This window comes from Lolium rigidum, chromosome 1, assembly GCF_022539505.1.
Source record: "Lolium rigidum isolate FL_2022 chromosome 1, APGP_CSIRO_Lrig_0.1, whole genome shotgun sequence".
NCBI classification, from domain to species: domain Eukaryota; kingdom Viridiplantae; phylum Streptophyta; class Magnoliopsida; order Poales; family Poaceae; genus Lolium; species Lolium rigidum.
The window spans coordinates 307,946,387-307,973,814 of record NC_061508.1 but is presented as its reverse complement, the minus strand read 5'-3'; the positions used below and the strand labels follow the sequence as shown (position 1 = coordinate 307,973,814).

At 48.8% G+C, this 27,428-nt stretch overlaps 2 protein-coding genes across 2 annotated transcripts; both read right to left on the bottom strand.

Moving 5' to 3' along the window:
- Positions 1 to 967: 967 nt before the first annotated feature.
- On the bottom strand, positions 968 to 6,496 carry LOC124661162 (putative disease resistance protein RGA3). Its single transcript, XM_047199021.1, has 3 exons — positions 5,987 to 6,496; positions 1,030 to 3,290; positions 968 to 989 (listed from the first exon to the last, which is right to left on the bottom strand). The coding sequence occupies exons 1-3, from the start codon at positions 6,494 to 6,496 to the stop codon at positions 968 to 970; spliced, it is 2,793 nt and encodes a 930-aa protein (XP_047054977.1).
- A 1,084-nt stretch (positions 6,497 to 7,580) lies between these two features.
- LOC124661151 lies at positions 7,581 to 19,634 on the bottom strand. Its single transcript, XM_047199012.1, has 3 exons — positions 19,175 to 19,634; positions 7,671 to 7,770; positions 7,581 to 7,588 (listed from the first exon to the last, which is right to left on the bottom strand). Exons 1-3 carry the CDS (start codon positions 19,568 to 19,570, stop codon positions 7,581 to 7,583), a joined length of 504 nt encoding a protein of 167 aa, XP_047054968.1. The 5' UTR covers positions 19,571 to 19,634.
- Between the last annotated feature and the right edge of the window lie 7,794 nt (positions 19,635 to 27,428).

Below are 27,428 nucleotides of genomic sequence, written 5' to 3'. Positions count from 1 at the left end.
TCTGGGTCGAGCTCGAGGTCTAGCCCCGCACACCACCTCAACACCTCTGAACTGGATTTGTCGACAAGGACGGAGGGTGACGGCTGCGGCGCGAGGGGACGCTCCTCTGGCGGCGGCTAGGGTTTGGACAAGGGGAGGAGGAGGAAGGAAGAGAATATGGTGCGTTGTTGGTGGCGGCTAGGTCTGACCCTGCCCCTCTCCCCATGGACAAGCGAGGCGCCCTTCATGGCTGTCATGCCCCGTACCCGCCGGCGAAGGGTGGGTCACCACGCATCGCCGATGCCGTCCTCTCCACAAGCAAATGAGGATGGAAAGACGGTTTTGCCCCTTAGGGGCATGCGAATACGGCATTTGAGCCCAGTTTCATGGTTTCACAACATTACTAGGACTTTCTACGTTATTTAGGACCATAGTCTACGGCCTGTAGGAAACAAATAAATTCGGTATTCATCAGTGGCATACATCAAGTTTTGCACCGTGTGTAGCTGATGAGTGGAGCAGCACTTCACTCAGGCAGGTTCAATGGTCGCAGTAGGACATGAACAAGTGACGATGAACTATCTTCTGCGTTTCGTTCTGGTCTTGTACAACTCCCATTTTCATCGCGCTTCCTTCTATGTCGCCATTGTTGCCTAGAAAACAGATTGAGAAACGATCATACCATCTCTTGATACGGGAATCAACAGTGTTGTCATGCGAACACGGAAAATGATACTCCGTATGAGTATTAAACTTGATTTACCTATTAATACGTAGGGAATGTCCTTAATCTTTAGCCAATCTGGACCTCCAACTGTTTTGCACGAGCTCAGCAACACCTCATTGTTGGTACGGAGGTTGAAGTCCTTAATAGACTGAGGCAGTGTTGGAAGCGACAGAATACTGTTGCAAGAAGAAATCATCAGCGTCTGCAGTGACGTCATGTGCTCCATGCGACAGGAACTCATCGACAACTCATTGCAGCCATTCAGGTGTATGTGCTCAAGAGACTGCGGCAGTGTTAAAAGAAACCGAATATTCCGGCAGTACATGACGTGCAGCGTCTGCAGTGATGTCAGGTGCTCCATGTAATCTGGCAAGGCGTCCCAGCTGCATCCAAAAATCGTGAGCTCATGGAGATGAGCGCAAAACCCACCAAGTTCAGGACCAGGTTGTGGGCTGCAGGTCATGAGCTTGAGATGGTTCACGTGTTTTGGGCCACCGTTGTGCATCCAACTTGGATACCTCGGGCCTTTGTAATCTTTGATAATCAGTGATTTAAGATCCTTGGGTGGGCAAAGACCCTCTAGTACCTCTGCCTGAACTTCTGAACTCGCTTCACCACTCCACCCCCAGGACAGTTTCAGTGTACTCAGCCCTTCCTTACTGGCCAGATTGGCCTCCAGAGCTTCCGCCTTGCTTTCAACCTTTTCTAGGCCCCTGATCAACAACTCTCCGCGAAGCTTGTTTAGGTTCCCGAGTTGCTTTAACTCATGGCCTTGTCCCCTTTTTACATCAAAGGCTGCCATTGTTCGGAGTGACGGCAGACTGCCGATACTTGCAAGATCCACATCTCGGAAGCAGATTACATGCCGCAAGTTAACGAGGCTACAAATATCTTCACAAGAGGAAAACACCACATTCTCAATCCAACCAAAATCTAGAATCTGCATGTGGCATAGCTTTGCGAAAGTGTCCGGTAAAATCATCCTCCGACCTCCAGCATGACGAAAAGCAGGCCGAAAAGCAAGATACCTCAGGTGCCTTAATTGACCAATACATGCTGGGACTGGCATATCTGAGGAGACGTCAGAACCTATAAAATCTTGGGCAATTATGGTAAGCACACGCAACTTCCTTAGCCTCTTAAATATACACTTCAGGACTTGCTCCCCAACTGTTTCAAAATTATATACACTATCAATGATCAGAGTCCGTAAGTTGTACAATTGGCATATCTTCTTAGTAATCAATTCTTCATCATAGACCGGAACAAAGATATGTCGGACGTTTGGAGGAACTTCCACCGCTGGGTATTTTCCTTGCAGTTTCAAACTATTTTCGATTCTGAAACAGTCGCTTCCGGCGGCCTTCTCCGCTAAATCATGCAACAGATCATGAACTAAATAGTAGTCCTTCTCACGAGAATTCTCCTTTGCTTTAAGTTGCAGAAACGAAGCTGACACTAGTTCATCAAAGTATTCCTGGCAAACATCTTCCATATCCTCCCCTTCACTTGTCAATCTAGCAAACCCTTCTGCAACCCATAGATTTACTAGCTCGTGACGTTCCAACAAATGTCTTCGAGGAAAAATACTGCAGAAAGCAAAGCATCGCTTGACCTGCTCACGAAGATGATGGTAGCTCCACCACAGTGCTCCCATCGTCTCGTTCAAAAGGTCCCGATCACGAACGCTTCTCCAGAACTCGACGTTTTGCCTTATATGCAGTTGTCCTCCAACTATTCTGGCTGCTAGAGGTGACCCCTTCAGTTTTTTTGCAATATCTTTCCCAATATCTCCCAGTGTTCTACGAGCATGATCATCAACAGGTACACCATGGAGTGCATAATGCATGAGCAAATTGCAGAAGACATTTTCATCTAGGACTGATATGGGAATACATCTCTGCTTCGTGGCACCCAGAGCTAACAATGCATCTTCAGTTCGACTAGTCACCAGGATCTTGCTTCCCACCTCTCCAGCCTGCAGTGGCGAAAGTATCTGTTGCAGACTTTCAGACTGTGTCACATCTCTAATATTGTACCAAACATCATCTAGTACCAACAGGAAACGTTTTCCATGCAGTTTTTCCTCCAACATACCTTGTAAGGTGTCACGATTTTTCAATTGAGGGCATGAAGTACCTGTAGCAGCCTCAAACATCTCCATGTAAATGGCATCCACACCAAATTCCTGAGAAACATGAACCCACATTACAAGCTCAAAATGGACATCTTTTTTCTCACGGGCACAAACAAGTTGCGCAAGGGTTGATTTCCCCGAACCACCGATGCCGTGAATGCCAACAACAGAATAACATGGAGCACTATTGGCATCATGGTGACCATGTTCTTCCTTCTCATGAAGCATTGCTATGATCTTATCACAATCTTCATCTCGTCCGATTATCTTTGATAGAGACCGCGAAGTAGTGACGCTACCTCGTGAGCTGGCAGCAACAACATGGGTCTGGTTTGCACCACTTATGCTTGGCAAGTTCATCAGTTCCAAAATTTTGCATGCATCATTTATGATCTCTTCTATTTTTTCTAGCTTCTTTTTCAACTTAACTTTTGACATACCACTCTCCTGCAAAACAAATGGCACTTGAGAAACCATTGTACGTAGACACACATAAAACATGAAGGAAGTTCATTTATGTAGCTTCATTTGAACTAATGCTAGTGGAGATCACATCTCCATGTTCGTTACAGCTTCTATTTTTCAGTTTTCTCCTCTGTTTAATGATAGTATCATTCATAGCATGTTATTTGTTGTGTTCTATACAGTTTGGGTATAGAACACATGCGAAATCGTAGAATACATGTGCCAAATTCGTATAGTTGTGTTTTCAAATAGTTAGGAGAAGGCGAATAAACTTTTATATGATTATTCACAACATCAAGATATTGTGAACATAACCATGGAATTACCCACCGGACCGGTAAGAGCATAGGAGACAAGAAAAAAAAAACCCGACCCAAGGCGTTTATGTTCTCTGCCCCCTGCATCGGTGACGCTGGTGGCCCACCCTGCATCTGATGGCCTTTCAGACCTTCAACATGTGGCGGAACCCGGCATCGCGCTGGTGAGAAGGTTCTTGTTACTTTTTTTGCGTGTGTCATCATCGGATTATTAAGGCCGTGGTGATATTCTGATGTCAAAATAAGGTCCTCCTTGCCCTATTCGTATTATGGTGGTGCGCCTAGCGCCGTTGGGGTCGTGTGGAGTTGTTTGTTCGGTGGATCCCCTAGGATCAAGGGTGCGTCCATGATTGATTTTGGTATAGGGTGGTGAGGCAACAATGCAAAAATAATTTTGTTATTCCCTCACAAGCCACTAAGGGCTCCTTTTATTCATAGGATAGGAAAACATAGGAATATAAAAAGTATAGGATTGGGTTGTCATGACTACTCGTATCCTATAGGAAGATGAAGTGTGTTTGATTTTAGCAAAGGAATTTTCCATGAGATATGACCTCATATTTTTTCCTATAGAATTTTCCATGAGTATAACATTAGTTCATGTAGGATATCTTCCTATAAATCAAACAACTTGTGTAGGAATTTTTTCATCATACATAATTCCTATACAATTCCTATGAATTAAAGGAGCCCTAAGGAAATTTTGTATCCACACACCAGTCACATTTAACTTCGTCCAAGAACATAAAGCAATTGCAGACGGAAGTGTGTCTAGCTATAGCTAACAACGGTGAAAAGGTCCACATATGCAGGTAGAAAAACTTGATTGTCAAATACTAAAAACTGTGACATGACCTAAAACCTAGTTGTGACAAATATTTTCTACCAAAACGAAAGATAAAGTGAATGTGAGTAATCATATATAACAAATTTTTGAACTTCCCTAGAATTTATATTGCTTTGAATGGAAACTAGCACGGTGGCCCTCACAAATCAGAGGGCAACATTTGAAAATGTTTAAAAAATGTATGAATCTGATTAGAATTAATATGGTTGTAGTCACCAACAACTTGGTGCTAATTAAAATATTAAATTTTGTTACATATGGATTAAATTGTGCTACCTCTTTTGCCAAAAATCAAATTGTAAAATCTTGAGAAATAGCCATAAATATGCAGACTTTTGGTATCCTCTTTTTCATAAGTATAAGTACTATATTAAAGGTTAGCAACTTACTTTTTTCTCACATTTTTTAGCCTCATTGAGGATTAACCCTGTGTCAACACGTGTTGTTGCTCCTTCTGTTTTTTCCCTGTGTACTTTTAGTGTTGGGTAACGTTTTTGCTGGTGAGTGTGGATTTGTTGCCACCGGGTGGTAGTGCCCCCTCCCAGCTGCCGTCCGATTGTGTGCTCGAGATTCGGTCTTCTCTGGCAGTGTTCCGTCGCGAAGAAGCTAAACTCGTTTAATCGCGTAGGAAAAATGTACTAGTCCCTAATTTTAGGTTGATACGGCAGAGACGAGAAGAGAGGTCAGATGTCAGACCACGCACATTCCTCTATGCACAAACCATGCATGCATGACGCGCTACCAAAAGTTTTTGCTCGCATGTCATTGTATCTTTGTTGGTGCAATTAAATGGAGCTAGGTATACATTAAATGGGCTGTCAATCACCTGACCTCCTCACTCACATGGCCATTTTCAAACTCAAGCACCTCAGCCTCTCTTTCCTCCTCACATCTCAAAATAAGTCAGGTAGAATTAAAAGGAGCCATGCGCCTTTTTTCATCTGGAGCAAGCGATGGAACATTCTGAGCCATGCGCTTTTTTCATCTCGAACAAGCGAGAGAGTATAGTTCGGAGGCGCGATAAAACATTGTGAACCGTTTCCAACGGCTCGACGCAAACATACGCAAAGCGACCGCGTGCAACCGCACGGTCAAAACGTACTCTGCACCCAGGCCCAACAGTCCGACCCATAGTGGCAGGGTTGTCCGCCAAGACGTAAACGCATCCCAAATATGCGCTGCGTTTACGTCCACGTACGCTGGCGCCACGTGACCGCGTTGATCGCATCCGGGCCCGCTAGGCAGTGACAAAGGTAAGCTAAACAGTTTCTCATTACTATTGATTGGCCAAAAAGATCATCTTTACATGGTTAGTCGAGTTAACCTAAATCTACGACGGCTGTACCTACTCGTCGTCGCGCAGCCTACGACGATCGGGGTTACTCGCAGTCTCGCAACCTACCGCTAGCCATGGAGTGTCCTGAGGGGCCGGCACAGTCATCGGAGCGCATCCGAGCGACAAACGCCCGCCGCCGAACTGCCTCCTCGTCTTGCCGTCGGCGGCGTTCGACAACCTCGGCCATGGAGGAGTCACAGTGGGCTCTCTTCACAGCCGCCTTCGTCGCCTCCTCCACCGCTTGCAGGGCGGCGTGGTAGCGGGCCATGTCCCTAGCCATTGCCGCCGCTGCTTCGTCCCTCGCGGCGATGGCCTCCTCGAGCTTGCGGTTCTCCCGGTCGACCCGTGCGTGCTCCGGTCCCCTCCACGCGGCCGCGTCCAGGTCGGAGCACATGTATGCCCGCCTCATGGCAAGCGCATCCCTACGAGCTTGCGCCTCCGCTGCCAGAGCCTGACGGCGATCTGCCGCCATCTCCGACTGTGCCACCGCGAGCTCCGCGCTGGCCTCGACGAGCTTCGCCTGGAATTCCACCATGCTGCTGCCTGGCCCTGCCTCTATAGCGTTAGGGTGAACGCGCGCCCTTCCGCTTTCGTCTCCGCCTCCACAACCTCCGTCTCTGTCCTCGTCGAACCGCTCCGTCGCACGGAGGGCAGCGAGGGTATCGTCCGGGTAGAAGAGGCGGGCCATCTCAACAAGACGAGCCTAGGTGCGGTTGTGCTCGGCCATGGATGAAGGCTAGGGTTAGGTTGAGGTGTGCCCGTATCGCCCACCGGCGTCCACCATATATAGCCACGGGGCGCGAAGCGACGTTCGCGCGCAGTCTGTTTCCCACGCGCGTGAGACACCCCAATTCGTTTGCCGCGCGTGGGAACCACCGCCCTGGCGTGCGAACCAGTAATCGCCAGCGGTAGGCCTCGACAGGACGTTAAACCGCCATTACCGAGCTTGATGGTGGCTGGGAAAATTTACGTATGCACCGCTGGGATACCCCCGACACAAACAGTCACCACGACCCGTTTGGTGTCCGCGGGCTGATGCAAACGGACGCAGGTGGTCAATTTTTTTCTAAGAATACACCTTGAAAAAATGTATCAATCACATAGAAGAGAGCTAAAGAAGAAAAAGTTTGTGTCCCCAACAAGGGGTGACGGCTCCCCATCAAAGCCTACTCTCCCGCCTTCCGCGATAGATCTACAGGATCAGGAAAAGAGAAAAGAGTGCCGCGAAATAGCTTGGCTAGATGCACACCTATCGTTACTTCACCTTGATGTTCTCCTTAATGGACCGTTGCGAGAGCGACGCTCCATTGAAGACCACGTCATTTCGGTGCCTCCAGATGCACCAGAAAATGAGGATGATGGCTGTCCACATATCTCGCCTATGCGCCGCGGGGCAATGCTGAGATGTCCACCATTGCGTCTCTATCAGGGAGCCCATCCCCCTCATAGCCCAAGTTCAGATTTCCCTAGCCACCACACAGTCAAGAAGCAGGTTAATTTGAGCGTCCGTTTTACATCAGCTCGTATTCGTCAGTTTGACAGAGACGATCCCTTCTGCTATGACTTCTACCAGATGATTAACCGCAAGTTTGACTACATGGTCCACACTTTGAACACTTCCATGACCTCTGCCCTCTCCGCATGTTTTTTTTCGAAATGGGGGTAGACCCCGGCTTCTGCATCATGGCGATGCACACAGCCTTTTATTGATAAAACAGATCCGAGTATTAAAGTTTACAAAACACGCAACACACCAGGGATTGATACAAGAATCAAACACCTAGCACACATACTAAGACTATATGTCAACATAGCCGTCTAGTATGACGCCAACCAACCTGGCACAAGATATCCCGAGCGACCATCGGGAGCCGTGTGCATCCAAGTAGCCATGGCATCCCGCTGTCCCACCGGAGAAAGCAGAGCCCAAAGTTGGACCCAATGGGAAACCATATGGATAACCTGCAAGAAATGAAAAGAAGGTTTTTTGTTAAAAATTATATCGTTCCCGAGTCTCCAAATAGACCAACACAAAGCAGCCACCCCAATTCGGATGTACCCCTTAGATTGTCTATCTACTCCATTTAACCAATTACCAAACATATTAGTAATATTGGTGGGAGGTGGAAGAGCATAAGTAAAGTTCACCGTACGCCATACTAATTTAGCTAACGGACATTCAATAAACAAATGTTGAATGGTCTCTTGTTCTCCACAAAAGACACATTTTGTACATCCATTCCAATGTCGTTTAACTAAATTATCTTTTGTTAGCAACACCTTATTACTCAAGAACCACATAAAAATTTTGATTTTTAACGGAATCTTAACCTTCCAAAGGTATTTTCTCAGGAATGGGGTGTGATCACACATAAGATCTTCATACATTGACTTTACTGTAAACAAACCATTAGATGACAAATTCCAAACAAAGCGATCATCTTCTTCATTTAAGTGAACCATCATTAATTTGCGACATAATTGCAACCATGAAGTCCATTTGGTACCATTTAATATTCTCCGAAACGTAATATTCAGCGGCGACTGACCTAGTACCTGTGCAACTGTGACATTCTTATGGTGTACAATATTATAAAGAGACGGATACTGTTGGGCCAAAGAAGTTTTGCCTAGCCAGATGTCTTCCCAAAAACGAGTACTACTACCATTACCCACTTGGAAAAAACCCCTAGCAAAAAACTCCTGTTTGACTTCCATTAGACCCTTCCAAAAAGGGGAATCAGTAGGTTTTGCATGAACCTCCGATAACGTCTTATGTCTTAGGTATTTATTAGTTAGCAATTCTTGCCAGACCCCGTCCTCATTAAGAAGTTTAAAGAGCCATTTACTCAATAAGCATCTGTTTTTGATTTCAAGAACTTCAATACCTAATCCCCCTTGATCTTTGGGTCTGCAAACAATATTCCATTTTGTAAGCCGGTATTTTCTTTTGTTTTCGTCGGACTGCCAAAAGAATCTTGATCTATAGAAGTCCAAACGTTTCCTTACCCCAACAGGTATTTGTAGGAAAGACAACATAAACATCGGTAAGCTAGTTAATACTGAATTAATAAGAACTAACCTATCACCATAGGATAGTAACTTCCCTTTCCAGCATCCTAATTTACTCTCAAACCTTGTTTCTACCGGATACCAATCAGAATTTTTTAGTTTCTTGTAATGTATTGGAATACCCAAATATCTAAAAGGAAGTTGACCGAGCATCACATCCAAAGATCTGTTTATACTCGATCTTCTCGTTCTTTAGCCATTCCAAAACAAAAAATCTCACTCTTATGAAAATTAATCTTGAGTCCCGATAACTCTTCAAAGAGACACAAAATTAATTTCATATTCACAGCTTTGTTTAAGTCATGTTCCATAAAAAGAATGGTATCATCAGCATATTGTAGTATAGAGAGACCTCCCTCAACTAAATGCGGAATGAGTCCTCCAACTTGCCCATCCTCTTTGGCTCTTTCAATTAAGATGGCAAGCATGTCCACTACAATATTAAAAAGCATTGGAGACAAAGGGTCTCCTTGCCTAAGGCCTTTTTTTGTCTGGAAATAATGACCAATGTCATCATTAACCTTCACCCCAACACTACCACCTTGAACGAAATGTTTCACTATCCTTCCCCATTCAGGAGCAAAACCTTTCATTCTTAGCGTTTGTTGTAGAAAGGCCCTCTCCGCATGTGCCGGCCAAATACACTGCTTGTCAGATGATCCCAGCTACTTAGAGCATGTAATGGAATAAACTGATGTACTGAGAAGGAATCTAGACACTTAAGTAAGGGGTGCGAGTTTTGCTCGAGCTAGAGCCGCGTATTGTTCGAGAGTGACATACATCATCTCTCCCCCATCTCGCGCCACAAAAATGTGCACTGGCCATCTGAAAAGGAAACAGCGTTGTTTCCTATACTAGTGATCAATTCAATAAATTTTACCCGGATGTTCCGACGAATCATACGATCCATGCTGGACTAGTGACTATTTAAGGGCATCTCCAACGCGGCGACCCATCTCGTGTCCGCCGGATGGGTCCAATCGAACAAAAACTCAACCTAGCGCGCGGACCTATCCCAAAAACGGATGGCCGCGGCGTCCGGGACGACCCAAACCCAGCCCAAATCTAGGACGAGTTTGCGTGGCCGCGGACGCCGATTGCTGGCCGCTCGCATCCTCTCCTTGTCCGCCCCTGACCCGCCTGTCTGTCTCCCAAAACACTACCCCCTCGCACACATCTTCCACCGCTCCGCCGCCACCCAAGGACCGGCGACTTGCGAGCGGTGTCAACGCCGGCCACCGTCGTCGAGACGTCGGCAAGCGGTGCGGAAGCATAGGTCGCGGCCCCGCGGTGCTTTTGCGGCGTCGTAGCAGAGTTGGAGAACACCGTCGCCGACGCTGTTGTCCTCTCACCGTCGCGAGACCTCCCGCCGTTAGCAGCTGCGTCGTTGCCGCCGGAGGTGAGCTCTCGTGCACCGTGTTTCCAGACCGCAAGTCGGCCGGGACGGCCATGGCCTGTAGGTCCCTACAGACGCATTGGATGGCCTCCGCCTGCGAGGTGTTCGATGAAATGAGCGATCTAAAATTTGTCCCTTTTTATCTGTAGATCATGGTGGACAGCGACGACGACTACTTCTTCAAGAACTTCATCGACACGTCGTCAGACGAGGAGTCCGACGACAAATTTTTCATGGAGGCTGCGCTGATCATCCACGAGCACATTGTCTCGCAGATCCCCGTGTACCGGGGGTCCTTGCCGAGACGCGCGGCCGCCTTGGACCGCAAAAGAGAACGCGGCCACGACCAGCTCTTCACCGACCCAAGGCATTGTTCACGCAGGCCATGTTTCGCTGTCGTTTTCGGATGTCTAGACCGTTGTTCCGCCGGATAATGGATGGTGTCAAGCTCTACGACGACTACTTCTGTGCGAAAGTGGATGCAATTGGTAAGGTAGGCCTTTCTTCGTACCAGAAATGCACGGCAGCGATTAGGATGCTCGCATATGGTGTTGCCGGTGATTTCGTAGATAAGTACATGCGCATGTGTGAGTCCACCTGCTTGGAAGCGATGTACAGGTTCTGCAGAGCAGTGATCGTTTCGTTCGGAGAACAGTATCTCCGGCAACCTAATGCAGAAGACACACCTCGTCTGTTGTCATTCAACGCTTCCAGGGGTTTCGTGGAATGCTTGGCAGCATAGACTGCATGCACTGGGAGTGGAAGAACTGCCCCTTTAGTTGGCAGGGTGCATACATCGGCCATTCTGAGGGGTGCACAGTGATTCTTGAAGCTGTTGCTTCACATGATACATGAATTTGGCACTCATTCTTCGGAATGGCTGGCTCGCACAATGACATCAATGTGCTGCAGCACTCTCCGGTGTTTGATAGGCTAGCGTACGGTCAGTCCCCTGATGTGGATTTTGAGATCAATGACCACCACTACACCAAGGGGTACTACCTTGCTGATGGCATCTATCCACCTTGGGCTACACTCGTGAAGACAATCCGAAAACCCAACTCAGAGCAAGAGTCAAGGTTTGCCAAAGAGCAGGAGGCAGCCCGGAAAGATGTCAAGCGGGGCGTTTGGCATCGTCCAAACTCGTTGGGCTATCTTCAGACACCCTGCCAGAGCCTGGAGTGTGCAAACTATGTGGGAGGTGATAACCGTTTGTGTAATCATGCATAACATGATTGTTGAGATAGAGCGGGATGATTCACTCTTTGGTAATGAGTGGGATGGCTAGGGAGAGTTGGTTACTCCTCAAGATGGTCCGGCATCATTTCAGGATCATGAAATTCGGGATCTAGCTGTACACAACCAGCTCCAAGCTGATTTGGTCGAGCACATGTGTTAGCATGTAGACAACAATGCTGCAAACAACAATGATGAAGAAAATCCCGAAGCCTAGAGCATTTGTATCGTCTTTTATATTTTATTTGAATAATACTTTGTCATTGGACCATAAACTTACGTAATAAATTTGAGCATTTGAACTATTTTTTTTTTTAATTTGTTACGCTTTATAGTGAATTTAGAGGCAAATAGCTACTATACGGCACCGCGACCCAAATCGGCCGCGTTGGGTACAACACGCGACCCAAACGGACACACGAACACGTGGCTCCGTCCACGTGTCCGTGCGGTCACCTAAACGGCCCAAAAAGGACGGCAAAAAAAAACGCGTCCGTTTTGGTCGCAGGATTTTTTTTTTTTTGAGAGCAACCACATATTTCATTAATCGAAAACCAAGTTACATGAAGTAACACATGTGGAAACTAAAAGACAAACCGGGATAAAATGATTATCCTGAATTTGCAGATAAAATCCTAAAAGATCGAGAAATACAAAACGATCCCTAGGGTTTCCTGCAACCACCGTAGCCAGCGGCCGCCGTCCAATTCCAACGCCGCCGAGACGAACGCAAGAAGAGACGCCAAGCCTCCACCATTGCAAGATCCAAGAAAGCACCATCTAGGAAAAAAAGGGCCAGCTTGCTTATTGCTGCAAGGTCATAAATTCCAGACAAAACAAACACCCGTCTGGTCGAAACAAGCTATTTCAGACACGAGATTTCAACTGATACGTCCACACTCGCCACAAACCTGACGCACTCTGTCGTATGCTACAACCTGTGCAGATGTTTTGCAGACAGTGTATGCTAGTTAGACCTATTGAGGGAATAGTACATTACATCTAGACCGAATCTGAATGATGATCATACTGCAGCCAAAAGGGGGCACTATCATCGGGTGGCTACACCATATTTTCCTTTTGGTGGTGGTTCACAACTCATTTTCCTGTTGACATGTGTGCAGTTCCTTCATTTTCTTTTTCTACTGAGCTATTTTGCTACATAGCTGGTGTGTTTGTTGGAATATTCCCTGCTTCCGGTTTTGTCTGCGCCTTTCTTTGTTCATTGTGCTGCCGTGATGTTGTCAGGCGGTGTTGGTTCTCAAACATGGCCGCCGGCTGGTAGTTCTTTTTGTACCTGGCTCTTGATTTCTCTCAGCGTGTTCCAATTTATCTATAAATTTTTAATATTTTCTTTTCTCTCACCACGTTTTTTTCTCAACCATTTTCTGAACCTACCGATAGTGCACAATCTCGACCGGCGGCTCCCAGCTCCAAATCCCACCGCCGTGGCACCTACCAAGGCAGCCGCGTGACACTCTACTTTCCCTCCCGAGGCGGCTGGTGGCGCATAGGAGGAACTCAAAACTTTCTGCCTCCCGATGCGGTTCGTGACACGGAGGAGGGCTTGGGCGGCCTCCTCTCCCTACTGAGGCGGCACGGCCATGGCAGGAGCCAACGCGGCCAATGCTCCATCTGGGATGCATCTACTCAGTTGTTTTTCCTTGGTCGGCTGGGTCCGAGACGATGGCAAGAGCTCAAGGCAGTGGACCTCAAGGTCCTCGAGGCTAACGGGTGAGCATCAGGTGGCCGCCCGTGGAGCGGTGGAGGCAGAGAGAGAAGGGGACTCCGCGGCGGGTAAACCTAGACGGCACGGCGCCTGAGTCTGCGAGATCTTCATTCATGACGTTTCTGTCCTCCACGGCTCCACCTCGACCTGTCAGTCCCATGCCCTTGCCGAACCTCCTGCCCCGCCCTGATCTCCCCTGGTGTGGTGGTTGATTGGTAGAGGGAAACGTCGGGATCCCTCGCTGCATCTTCAATGCCGTTGATCCTGCGGCAGGTGGTCGATGATGTCCAGGGCGGTGCGCAAAGAGGTCGGGCAGGCCTTCACCATAACACAATGGGACCGCAAGCCGTGACAGCCATGTCGTGGCCGCGAGCGGGCGCCGAAGCCAGTGGAGGACCCGATGGTGCCCACGGGCAGGGACCACCTCGTGTTGGTGGCGGTCGAGGGGAGTCCATCCAGAATAACTATGACTATGAGCCTGCCGGTAAGTTCGCGTAGTCTGATTTCGTTGGGATTAGCCCGCTGATTTTAGGATGCCACTCTTCCTGGTGCATCACCGGGAGGAGCGCCGCTGCTTTTGGTGGCCATCACTAGGAGGTGCGCCAATTGCTGCTCCAGAGGGATGAACGTCACAAGGAGGAGCGCCTGGTGGTCATCTTCACGTCAACAAAGCTGCGGGACGGTGCTCGCTTAGGGCATCTCCAGCGGGCCGACGTATTTCGGACACAAAAATATCCGCGTGCGTCCGTTTCCGTTGGTCCGCGAACGCGAAAATGATCATGCGTCCGTTTATGCCGGGGTTGGCTCCAGCAAGCCAACGCATTTCCGGCGCGGAGCAGTTTAGCTTCAGAAAATTCAAAAAAGTGGCTGTAGCCTCAAATTAGTTTAAATTTGCACGAAATTATAGCATCAAATTAGCTGAAATTGAGGTGTGCAATAAATTCATCACACTTTGTACATTGTACGGCGCAAAATGGAGTCCAAAAGAAACACAACAAGGCCAGAACAACATATGAAGTCCTTTGGTGCTAGATATTGCCGCCGCGGATCAAGCGTCTCGCGCACGGATTTCAGCACGCTAGACATCCTTTAATAGTTAAATGATATATGGAAGTACGACTGGTTTTTTTATTTGTGTACATGGGTAAAGTGTTTGTATTTTACTGTATACGTACTTGGAATAGGGGTAATGGTTTGTGTTTGTATCACCTGTAGCATGGGCGCGGTGTGCTGCCGCGTCTGCTTTTGTTGACAGGCACATCGTGTCAACCATATCTATCTTATACGTACAATGGTTTTACTCAAATTAGAAATGTAGTTATCTTAAGAACCAATTTGGTGATTAAAATCTAGAGTTTTACGCCGTGTGTCTTTCAGGCCCAAATACCTATCTAGTGGATGGACATTCTCCTTCCTTGGGAAAGTATGTTGTGATTTAGCCCCTCTTGTATAGCTAAGAAAATATTTTCCGGTGTAAGGGATGTTTCCGACAATAGTCCGAGTAATGTGATGACTTCTTCAACCATTTAGTTCAGTTACTCCAAACTTTTGTAAGCAGGGTTGGATGTAGGGCTCCGGGTTGATTAAGCAACCAGAGGAGGGCATTCACGGACCCGAAAAAAGCCGTGTGCGCCTACCCGCATGTCTCGAGGGGGCACGCGGGGTTCCCTCAGCCGGCGACGGTGCTTCCTGGTCATCGGTGGTTTCGGCGATGGCTCGTCTTTCGAGGCGGCGCGACGATGGGTGGTGTGCTGACGGCGGCGTGACTGCTTGGTTGTGGGCAGTGTGGTGGCTTGGGCTGGCGCCCGCCTGGTCCTTATCAGGGCCCTTTGGGCCTCATCTGGGTCCGTGCGGGCTGGGCTTGGACACGATGTTGTTTCCGGCGGTCGGAGGGGGTGGCCGGAGCTGGGTGTGGCGGTGTTGGCGGTGCGTGTGCTGCAGCACGGACATAGGAGCTTCACGAGCCTGTTTGGGTTCCGTTGGGCTAGGTGGGACTGGTTTGCTCCCGTCGATGTTTCCGGCCGGTGCCCGCAGGTGGCGGTGGAGGTTGTTCCCTCCAGCGTGGCTGCTGACCTGCTCCATCTCGTCCTGAGATGGCCCTTCTTGACCACTTGGCCTCGTTTCATTTGCAACAATGAGACGGCGTTGGTGTCTGCAAGGCTGTGGTGGTGTGTGGTGGTGGGCGGCAAGTATGGTGGAGCACGATGGAGCGTCCGGGGCAGGGTTGAGAGGGTCAAGAGAAATCTCCGTCGGTTTGGCCACCGCCGACGCGGTGGCGTCCGTGGGCGCCACCTTACCTTCCTGAAGGGCGTTGGGTGAAGCCTTCCTCCCTTGCCCCTGTGCGTACTGGGGGAACCCTGGGATCTGTATGCGTAACATCGTCGTCGCCGCCGCATTACTTCTTGGAGGTGCTATTTGGTACGAGGCGCTTCAGAGTGCTAGGAGCAGGGTGGGAAATCTCCGGAGGGCGCAACGACTACGAGACATCTTTGTTTTTCATCGATTCGACCTCTTCGACATTTCTTTCTCTTTTCTTTATTTTATGTTTTCTCTTGGGCGTGCTTGTGTGTTGTTTTCCCCAGCAATAGATGTTATGTTGTAGCGGATGTTTGCTATATTAATATAGTGGGAGGAGAAACTTTTGTAAGCATTTTGTGAGTGTAGTTCTAATGTAAGTCAAATAAAGTTACCATTTGTCTGAATTAAATAATACATACCACGCGCAGTTACACAACATTTCTTTTGCAAAGAACTCCATATTCTAGAATTTTTAGCCTTGCACAACGTTCTAGCCAGGTTGGATCTATTATTTCTACATCCTAAACGACAACGTTCCAGCAAGTATTTTTTTTCCCTATACAACGACCATGCTCCACCCATGTTAGCTACCGTCCAGGTTTTTACTTTTAGCTGACGCAGCTCTTAGAGCATCTTCAGCCGCGTCCTTCAAACGGCGTTGGATCGAGCGTTTGGAGGACGTGTTTTGTTCGTGCCGCGTTGGTAGACGTCGCTCCCTAGCCACGTCCCCCAAACGCCACCCCCAAACTTTTAAAATATTAAAATATTCTTTTTTTTTGCATTTTTATTTCAATAGAGGAAAGAAATATTTCACAAACTAATACATAATTGGGAACATGGTTTACACAAACTAACACGTAATTGGGAACATGGTTTACACAAACTAAAACTAACACGTAATTCGAAATATGGTTTACATAAACTAACATATAGTTAGACACATGGTTTACACAAACTAACACATAGTTAGGCACATGCATTTACACAAACTAATACATAGTTTGGAACATGGTTTACACAAACTAATACATAGTTTGAACCATGGTTGACACAAATTAAAACATTACAAAATAACGAAATCTAACTAGTGTTGGCGTAGCAGATTTCGTGTGTTCGCTACCAAGAAAAAAGAACACTCGCAGGCACTCCCAGTCATCCAAACTAGAAAATCCAGCTGGTGACGGTACCCTGTTGCTTCTTTCGAGGAAGAACAACCAGAAACCTTCGTGCCTATTTTCGCTGCGAAGAAACAACACTCAGTCGTCGTCCTCCTCGGCACTGTCGCCGTGGTAGTGCTGGCGGTAGCGCGTCTCGTCGAACACCTTGACGCTCATGTCGGCCTCTCCAAGGTAGGAGAACGTGAGCACGAAGCCGTTTGGAGGTGGTGGTAGCGCACGAACTAGTCCCAACCGGTGTGGAGGTACGTCTTGTTGCATACATCGAAGATCACGTTCACAATCCATCGACAGCAGCCGCAGGCAGCCTCCCGCAGATGCAGCGAGGCCAGCTCGTCGCCGGCGACAAAGTCGGCGAACATGTCCGGCATCCTCTGGTTGTCGAGTGGGTCGGCCTTGAGGACGACGACGAACTCGAACAACACTTTCCGCTCCTCCTCCTGCAGGTCCGACGATGAATATGACGGTGTCGCAGGCGACATCGAGCGTTTAGCTCTGCCGCGACCACGACCATGACCACGGCCGCGACCTCGGCTTCCGCCTCTACCAGACATGGCGTCGACTCTTGAGATGGTGGCGGCTAGGATTGAGGAGAGAGGCGCTAGGGTTTCTGTGTGAAAGGGACGATGAGAGAGACTATCGCTGGGGGCAAGCAGCACATCAAAGCCCAAGAGAAAAAAAAAGAAGAAAAAAGAAAGCAATGTCGACCAAGTCGGATCGACGAAGACGCTAATGACCCGCCACCGTTGCGCTCTCCGGAGAATTCCCACCACGATCTTAGCCCTCCGAAGCGCCGCATACCTAAGCAACACCTTCAAGAAGGGATGCGACGATGACGACGCTTCTGCCCGGACAAATCCTAGGGTTTCCCCCGGTATGCGGGAGGGGTGTGGGGAGGGGGAACCCGGCACCATTCAAGAAGGAATGGTGGCGCCCGTGGGCGTCACCGCGTCGCTGTCGGACATCCGACAAGGATTTCTCCCAACCCCCAAAGAACCACGACCCCGGACGCTCCATCGCGCCACCACGGTCTTGGAGCCACTACCCCCGTCTCAGCGTGGTCAAGCAACAACGACCGACGGAAACGAGAAGAGGCAACCAGGGCCAAGAGGCGGCTGAACAGCGGCCACGCGGGAGGGCACAACCTCCACCGCCACCTGCGGTAACCGACCGGACGCAGCTACAAGAGCAAACCAGGCCCCTATTGGGCCAGCTGAGCCCGGTGGGCTCATGAAGCTCCCATGGCCACGCTGCAGTCAGCGCGCCGCCGTCCAAAGCCCCCGCAACACGAGCTGCTCCGTCGCTCGCCGGAGACACCAAAGGGAAGCCCGTACCTAGCCCGCCCAGGCCCAGATGGGGCTCAAAGATCCGGGCCAGGGAGCGCCGCCACCAGCTTCCTTGTCGCCGCGCCGTCGCCGGAATGCAGACGACCTAGAAGCACCACCGCCTGCCCGCCAGCCCCCCTGGAGAGGGAGCGCGCCGGGTAGAGAAGTCCACCTACGACGACCTCGACATGTGATCTTTTTTTTATTGACAATACGACATGTGATATTTTTTTATTGACAATACGACATGTGATCTCTATTTAATATATCTCATGTCAAAGAGATACTCCTTTTTTTCGCAAAAAAAAAAAGAGATACTCCTTTGACGTGTTGTTACTTACGAATAATATTGAGCTAATTATAGTTGTAAATTTTAGATCTAACCATTTAAATAATTCAGGTGATAGAGATTAACGTAACACCTCTATTGTAACCCTTTATATTGCCGAAATTATATAACCCAATATTTATTAACTGGCTGACCACTATCAGGCCTACCGCGTGCGTGCTCACGCTTCGTGTCCGTGCGATGATGATCAGGCGGCGTACTTACCAGGCCACGATCAAAATCTCCACCCACTACCAACCCGTGGCGCGCCTCGCACTCATTTCCAACCACCACCACGCTCGTCCCACATCCATCCCCAGCCGCCGGCGAACCCTGTGCCCACACCCATACCCCGCCCCGAACCCATCATCAGCCACTGGCGAGCTGCCTGGCCTCCTCACCGGCTGACATCCCCCTTTGCCGCACCCAATCTCCGGTTGCATCCTCGAACTAGAATCCGTCACGTCCAAGCAACTAGGATCGGTGCGTGCCTGGTACATGGCAGCGGCCCATGGTGTAGTGTGAGGCAGGAGGAGGCAAGCACGAGTGGATGGTGTTGGGTGCCATGCGAGGTGGAGGGCCCAGGTGGCCGAGCGTGATCAAGAAGAGGGTAATGGCTCCACCGGCAGGGCACAAGTCATGGGAGAGCATGGCTGCAGCGTATCATGGATTCCCTCCGATCTATAATAAGTATCATGGATTTAGCTTAATTTTGAATAAAATTAAGCTAAAGCCTTGACACAAACACTTATTATGGATGCAGGGAGTAATAAAGATAAATACAAACATATGGAGAGAGGGAAGGACCTTGTGTTTTAGTGGAGAGCTCTTCACGGCAGACCAGATATGCTTCAAGTGACGTGAAGGCCCAGCGACCTCAGACTTGAGCGTGTCATCATGTATCTTCTTCTCGAGACGGTAATACTCAACATCATCCAAGATTTCCTCGGCTTCGTAGAAAGCAGATTTAAGTTTGTTGTACAGCCCCTCCAAACGAGGCCTGCAAGGGCTCCCCTCAACCGCACCCATCACCCGCTCCAGCAATAAAATCTTTGGCTCAAGCTCGGTCAGCTTCTCCGATGCATCAAAGCCGAGATAGGAGGATGCTTTCTTGAACAGGTCGGAGATGATGGGCGAGGCGACCCACCCTGCGGCTTTCATGCCCCATCCTATTGCGACAGCTGCAGTCAATGCTTCCGCCATTAGAAGCTGCAAGTTCTTAGCAGCTCCCAGCGATTTCCTTCAAGTGTTTCACATAATAGGTTGTGAATGGAAGCGACATGTCTGGGCAGGGTGTCTGGGCAGGGTGAGTACTCGATGTAGCTATGTTAGTAATCTGTGAGCCGGAGAGGCATCTTCCTGGAAAGAAAGTGGCAATGTTTAAGCAAGCTCTTCAAAGTTCAGATCCAAACTTTAACCGGGCTTCACGGTGCGCGCACATGTAACCGTGTGGCACTTGACCTATTATACAGTTTTCAGGCACCTAGTATAGTGCAAAGAGCATGATAAACAAGTGCAAACCCTGCCCTAGGGGAAAGAGGACCAACGGGACGCTGCAGACTTTCAACTACTGATGTTTTGATCAGTTGAATACTGCAGACTTGCAACTAGTAATGTTGTTCGTCAGTTGAATACTGCAAGTTGTTTAGATTAAAGATAAAACAGCTAATGGGCTAGTTGACCTGTCCCTTGCACGACGTTTTATATGAATATTTTTTACTGTACCACGCTACCGCGCGTTGCCATGCCTGTCATCTCATGAAATCTAAATGGCTCAAGTTACAGTTCCATGTACTTATTTGAAGTTACAACAGGTCCACTAAATAGTAAATATATTTCAAGAAATCAGAACGGTTTAAACTAAAATGCCATGATATATGATATACGGCATAATTATTTGAGATATAATGGACCCACAAACAAAAAGAATTGATTTTCTTTACATTTTTCTATTATCAGGAACTATGCTCAAGCAGGGCTAGATTCTGAAACATCTATCCTCTCATTTAGCAAACACAGTCAATGATTCTAAAGTAAACTTACAGAACCTGGGAGCAGCAACAATTCAAGAGCATACACATCAGCAGCAAGAATTCAAGAACAATATTGCAACAAACGAACGCATAGGGGCCATCTAAATTTTCTTCCACATCCATGTACCTTTGGTTTCTTCAATATCAGCCTTTAACTTTTTAAAGAACATACTTATATTCCAAGTAATATCAGCGTATTTCCCCGTTGAATTAAGTACCAACCAACAACCCTTAGCAAGCGAACATTAACAGACAAGTAGATGAGACTTATGGTGGTGCTGCAACGTACTGGTTTTCTACTCATGCATCGAGGAATGAAGAAGAGGCTGCCAGCCCAGCTCTATGCCACTGAAAAACAGCACATAGGCAGTTGCGATCGTCAGCCTCCAAAGGGCAATTTGGACAAAAATAACCCAATCTTGTAACAAATTTTAAAAATAAACCTTCCGCGAAACAAATTCACAGATCTAACCCTTTTGTGCCAGGCCTGTGTCCACGGCGTGACACCTCATTGTGTGGCGCCGTAGGCTGGGGCGTGGCACCATATTGTGCCACGCCATGGCTTGGGGCGCGGCAAAATAAAAGTGCGGCGCCATAGGCTGGGGCGTGGCACCCCATTGTGTGGCGCCGTAGGCTGGGGCGCCACACAATGGGGTGCCACACCGGGGAGACTGGCTTGACACGGGAGGGTTAGATCCGTGAATTTGTTTCGCCGATAGTTCATTTTCCAAAATCTTTTTAACTATAGGTCAGTTTTGTGCAAAAGGCCGCCTCCAAAGTTGGAGGCGGATGTCACCAATCAACTTTTGACATGAGTCCCTGACCATCATCAGAACATAATTAGGTTCTGTATCACGAGTTCACGGCCCGGTGGCTGGTCCTGATTTGGAATGAGGTAGGTTAGGAAAAAGCAATGAAAAATGAATAGTGTTTGGTTAAATTTAATAGCACCAAGATTTATGAAGGCAAGACAATATGTGAAATCAACCAAGTATCTTATGCACCTAGGTTCACAAGAGACCGCAAGTTCAAATAGACATGATTTAGCCTGATAGGCTAAGGTTTTTTAAGCACTATGCAAGGTAATGTCTTGATAAACAACAGACATATAAAGAAACATCGTACACCTGCATTCTGGTCGTGCTATTTATCCTATCCTGGATGCATATATTTATGCACAGAACAGAGAAAAGTATGGCTAAAGCAGCTTGTTCTTGGTGCCTTAAAATATGCTCATAAAAAATTAAGCAATGGTCTGTAGTAGTGAGTAGTGACAATGATCTATAACAACTTCTCCACTCTGAAAAGGTTAAGTTCATAATTGGTGTGCAAGCAGCTACTCACCTAAGCACAAACTGCTACACAATATATAATCTTCTCCAACTCGGTTGGGCCAAGGCCACAGTTTATTGTTGCCAGCGCATCCTAGGCGGCATCTGAACATGGAAACGAAATGTTATGAAAAAACTAACAGAGCAGCAAAAAATGGTTATTACTACTTCTCACAGAATCATGTCTAGTTTACCCAGGGGGCATCTGAAATAATACTTAACATTACAGATTAAAACTGGAAAATATTCTGATGCCGTGTTCTGATTTCAGGACGTGGCATGTTCTTGAAAAGGGAAACGATCCTAAGAACAAATGATAATAGCTAACCACTGGATTGACACATGATACATGACAATATACAGCAAACATTATTCAGAAGCAAACGGAGACATGCAATACGAGCAGACCTTAGCATCTGAATTCTTCCCCGTCAGTGCTAGCATCTGAATTCTTCCCCATCAATGCTAGGTCAACAAAATTCCTTTAAAACATTACGATAAAGGTATTTCTTTCTTAGGACCAGAACATTACACCCTGCAAGTTATCCTGATGCACAACATATCAGAAGGATAAGAACCACACCTGGAGTACTGGCTTACAATCTAGTAGTCAGAGCACATCGAGCCTCCAAAACAGAGAACCACAGTTAAGCATGTGCAAACGTTAAATCTCGGAAAAAAAATGCAAACGTAATAGGTGGTTGGTCCTGCCAAAAGATAGGTGGAATCAATACAATCTCAAGAAACACAACCAATGCGCATAACACTCGCTCCTCTCTGTCTTTTAATGATGTTAAAGCTTATCACAAGCTTTGACAATTGCATTAACAAGTTGGAGGCGCATGCTACTGCACATGAACAACCTCCAATAGGAGAAAATATTGATGTGTGGGAACTATACCTCGGCAGGATCAGAGGAAGAGGATGACAACTGCATCAGCAGGTTGCTCATGTATTCGCCTGGGATAAAAAAATCGAACAAGTTACACATAGTAGAGTAGTAGACAACAAATTTAACGAAAACAATAATGACAAGAAATATTAACAACAGATGAGTAACAAGAGTTCAAATTGCCCAAGCGAGTGTACCTTTCCAGCATACATGGTTGCAGACGAAGGTCACACAGCCCCTGTCTGCAGTTCGTGAGTATAAATCCCAAACTAACTACCAACCCCTGAAACAAACAACAGTAAGTCAGTTAGGTAACTAATGCTGGACTCCACGACATTACAGAGAAGAAGGCCGACGGCGCACAAACAGGGAAGCAATCGTAAGCAATGAAGAAACAAGGGGAGGTCTAAGGGGAGACTGAAATTCTGATAGTATAAAGAAAGACGATTGCCGGCGGCACATATATATGAAGAACAGAATAAAACAGACAGTAACACTGAGGTTAATCACCATAATCAAAGAAAGGGAGGGTCAAAATTTATACCACCACTCCACCAGTGTTTACGACGGCAGTTCGAGTTCGCAGACGCTGGTTACCACGCCGCAGAATGGGAGACGTTACTCCGACGGTGGGATAAGTCCACATGCTAATCGAGAAGGCCCAGTCCCGCATGGAGAAAGACTGCTCGAGCTGCTTGCGCGCTATCCGCACCGCGCCGACGCCTGTGCCGGAGAAGAAGCCGCCGATTTGGGCGGGCTTCTAAATCCAGGAGTAATCGGGCGACATCGATAAACCAGAAGGAAAACAGTGTCGCTAGCGTCTCCTCGTAGGTTCTTCGCCGGCGCAGATAGCTCGCGGAGCTAGCAACCGATGCGGCAAGGTGCGGGCGGAGGCGGGGCCGGAACGGCGGTGCGAGCAGGGGAGACAGAGCAAAGAAACGATAACAAGGCTGAGGAGGAAACAAAATAGCAGGCCTAAAAGCGGCGCGGCCTATATCAGCGTTTTGTGGGCTAGTTTCGTATGCGGCCCGAGTAGCAACCCGAAAACTGTAGGCTGGCCCATTTAACGTGATCCGATGAACCAAAGTGATTAGCGATGCTGCCGGATTACCAGCTTACCCACGACGAATCTGTTCCTCCTGCAGTCCTGCTGTAAGATCAGCAATGTCCATCAGAGCAATGGTTGTGAATAATTCAAAAGCAACAATTGGTAGACCGATACCAAACAAGATTCTCAATAAAAAAACAAATTTAACAATTTTAATAGATGTAAATCGATTGGGGCGGTTAAGGCAAATATTGTACAATCCTCACAACTGTATTTCTTTTAAACAATTCAGAATATACTATAGAACATGCCTATATGCACAAACAAACCATAGACCACCTGTCTTGTTTTGTCTTTTCATCAGTGACAATTAACAATTTACGGTCGAATATATATTCATAAAAAAATCGTAGCCTTTCATTGACCACCATTTAACTCTCGTGCTAGAAACCGCTTCAAACTTGAACATTTGGCAGCTGCCACCATAAATCCAGAACCTCACTTGTAGAAAACGGGCTAGCCGTAGAAAACTACCTGTGGCCCCGCATTTTTTGGGTGCTCCACTCCTAACTACTAGCAGTGGCGCACGGTGCCTCACTGATAGGCATGTTAGAGCACTTTCAGCCGTGTCCATCAAAGTGTCTCCAAAGGGATTTGGGGCGTGTCGGACAAAAAAACTTCCTAGCCGCGTTCCCCAAAGTCTCTTTTGTCCGGCGCGACCCAATACGGTGTCCGGCGTCTCGAGCACGTCCCGCTACACAGGGGACGCTCCGGACTTGCCGGATACAATGAAAAGCGAGGCGAAGAGACGCGGGCCCGACGCGTCAGCGGCACAGGAAAAATTCAGCCCCTTCTCCCGCCAAATCGCGCCTCTCCCGCCACATCGCGCCTCTCCCACCACGCATTTCTGCCCTCCCAACACATTTTACCTCCTATTCCGCCGATTCATTTCTCCCTCCCGCCGTCGCTAGCTACTCTGTTCCTCCTGCCGCCGCTACCCTCTCCCCATCCATGGCGCCGTCGACAGCCCCCCAAAAAAAATGGCCAAGAAAGCGGCCAAGAAGCCGTCGGGCAATGAGGGGGCAAAGGCGCCCTTCGTGAAGCCGCGGAAGGCGCCGGCTCCGAAGAAGAAGCCGGAAGGCCTGACCGAAGATCAGTGGCATTAAGACTGTCTGCGCCGGAAGATGCCGACGGCGGAGCGGTTGGGACGGAGGGCAGCGCAGCTGGAGAAGAAGGCATTGGCGGCGCACGCGCACTAGCACATGTTGGCCGGGTGTATCGCTGCCACCAACGCGAGCCCATGGAGTACGTCGGCGTCGGTGTACATTCCGGGAGTGGTCTCTCCGTCGACATCCGGGTTCTACAACGACGGCCCCTCCGGCACTTCCGGGTGCGTTACACCAAACTTGTCGCCGCACTACCAGGATACGCTGCCGCATGGCGGCTTCAACCCCAACACCGTCTTCTACTCCCCGGTGTACGAGCAAGCACCCCAGCGCGAGACAGGACCCGGTGCGGACGACGGCCCGTTCACTGGCCGCACGGGCCCGATCGAATTCGAGGGCATCAGTGCTGAGGAGAAGGAGGAGGAGGAGGGGGTGGAGGACGACGAGGACGAGGACGAAGAGGACGACGAGGATGCAGGTTCCGTGGAGGATGGCGTTGATCTCGTGGAGGTTGACGTGGCCGCGCGTGAGGAAGAAGAAGAAGGTGCCGGGCACACGAGGCCCCAAGTGGACGGTTCTGGAGGATCAATGTCTCTGCGAGTCGTGGTCGACGGTGAGCCATGACTCCATCATCGGCGCCAACCCAAAGTACGGGAAGTATTGGGCGAGGATCAAGGCCAAGTTCGATGGGCGCAAGCTAATCAACAACGACTACAACAAAGTGACAATGAAGAGGAGCCAAAAGGCAATGTCGACGCGATGGGCCATCATCCAGGCATCGGTGAACATGTTCCATGGGTTCCATCACGAGGTCGAAACCAAAGGCGACAACGGCATCGACGTCAGCGGCGTGGTATGACTCTTTCTTAGCTAATCTGTAGCGCCTACATTTTTTTCGACGATCTGTGATTGGGTTTCCTGTTGTTAGTTCGACGAGGCCATGAATATGTATCGAAAGAACTCGGACGGGAAGTCGTTTTGCTGATGCATTGCTATACCAAGCTCAAAAAGAACGAGAAATGGCGGCTGACACGTGTTTCGTTGTTGAAGGGGAAATATGTCATTGATCTGGAAGCGCCGCTGGCAACATCTTCAGGGTGTCCTATCGGCAACAAGGCTGCCAAGGCCGCCTTGGACGATGCTGCGTCGACCGAGAAGACGCAGGCGTCGATCACGCAGTGCATCGACGAGGTCTCCTCAACCCTGCTCTCCCGCGACAAAAAGACCGATGAAAGATGGGCGGCGATGCTCAAGAGGCAAGAGGAGAAGATGGAGCTCAAGAAACGCAAGGACGACATGTCCCTGCTGACAGCGTCGACAGAAGAAATGTCTCCTCGGACTCGGGCGGCGCACAACTTCTTCAAAGGCCAGATCCTCGACGACATCGAAGCCGAGATGGCGGCGGCCGAGGCAGCAGTAGCGGCAGCAACCCCAACCCCGGAGCAAGAGTCGGCAGACGCGTCTGCGACAACATCTCCTAGTACACCTACGTCGGCCTCTGCCTCGGCATCGCCGACGGAGCATGCACACCGGGCAGATCACGACGAGTTCGTCGTGATCGACGGGCCTACGTCGACTCAGGATGCGCCGTCGGCGTTGCCGTCGCCCAACCCCTTCCCCTTCTTCTATTTTTTCTTTTACGTCGGCTTGTAATATGACCTCACGCCCAGTACTTTGATCGCAGCTACTCTGATCGCGACGACTTTGGTGAGAACGATCTTTTTGAGTGCAGACTATTTGAATTTCTATTTGGAGACAATGTTTAGGGGACGCGGCTGGGAAGCGACGTCCCCCAAACGGAACACGAACAAAACACGTCCCCAAACGCTCGATCCGGCACCGTTTGAGGACGTTTTAAGAGACGCGGCTGGAGATATTCTTAGTAGTGACGCACTAGGTGAGGAATGCGCCACCACTACAGATCTGGCTAGTTCGTGGGGCGACGATAGATATGAAAACAGAAATTCATTAGCATATTGATACTTCGTGTTAGGAATAAATTAGCGTTGTAATTAGGCTAATAAGGCAGTTAGGATTTCTATTAGGAAAACTACCTAGCAGTTAGAAATATCGCGTTGTCCAAACGCTGTCTACACCGAACAGTCGCTACACCTTTTCGGAAGCGACCCAAACCTTGTAACCGGCATTGTAAGCACCTGTTAGGGACCTATAAATACCCCACAGTCACAATCAATAGAATCAATCATTTTCCCTTTATTCTCTGTGCTTTTCTTCACGTCATCAGCACTGGCTCTGCCCCTAGCGAGTAGGCCTCAAGGAGAAAACAAAGAAAGGTGAGAAAGGAAGGATGGCTTTCCTGCAACTGTCGGAACTCGCTTTTTCCTTCGCACGATTTGTTGCCAAGGAACATCGCCGAACATTCAGCCATGCTGCTCCACGTCGCCGGAATTTCGGCCGCCGCTTTCAGCGCCGTCAGAATCGGAACGGTGGCCTTCGCCACCACAGGGCACCGCTGGGTACTCCTCGTCGTCGCTATGCTCCTGGTGGTGGTCCGCCACCACCACAACCGGAACCACCCCCGTGGTAACCGCTGGACGCGGCGCTGCCACTCCCCTGGAGCACCAGGACCA

What these genes read in the sequence shown, in the direction of transcription:
- LOC124661162 (XM_047199021.1), bottom strand. Translation starts at nt 6,496, where the DNA reads ATGGCCCGCCTCTTCTACCCGGACGATACCCTCGCTGCCCTCCGTGCG. An exon ending in GTGACTCCTCCATGGCCGAG is followed by an intron (nt 3,291 to 5,986) that starts GTTGTCGAACGC and finishes TTTGTTTTGCAG; the next exon opens with GAGAGTGGTATGTCAAAAGT. An exon ending in CTGCAGACGCTGCACGTCAT is followed by an intron (nt 990 to 1,029) that starts GTACTGCCGGAA and finishes ACACTGCCGCAG; the next exon opens with TCTCTTGAGCACATACACCT.
- LOC124661151 (XM_047199012.1), bottom strand. Translation starts at nt 19,570, where the DNA reads ATGGCGGAAGCATTGACTGCAGCTGTCGCAATAGGATGGGGCATGAAA. An exon ending in GCTCTCCACTAAAACACAAG is followed by an intron (nt 7,771 to 19,174) that starts GTCCTTCCCTCT and finishes CATTTCTTGCAG; the next exon opens with GTTATCCATATGGTTTCCCA.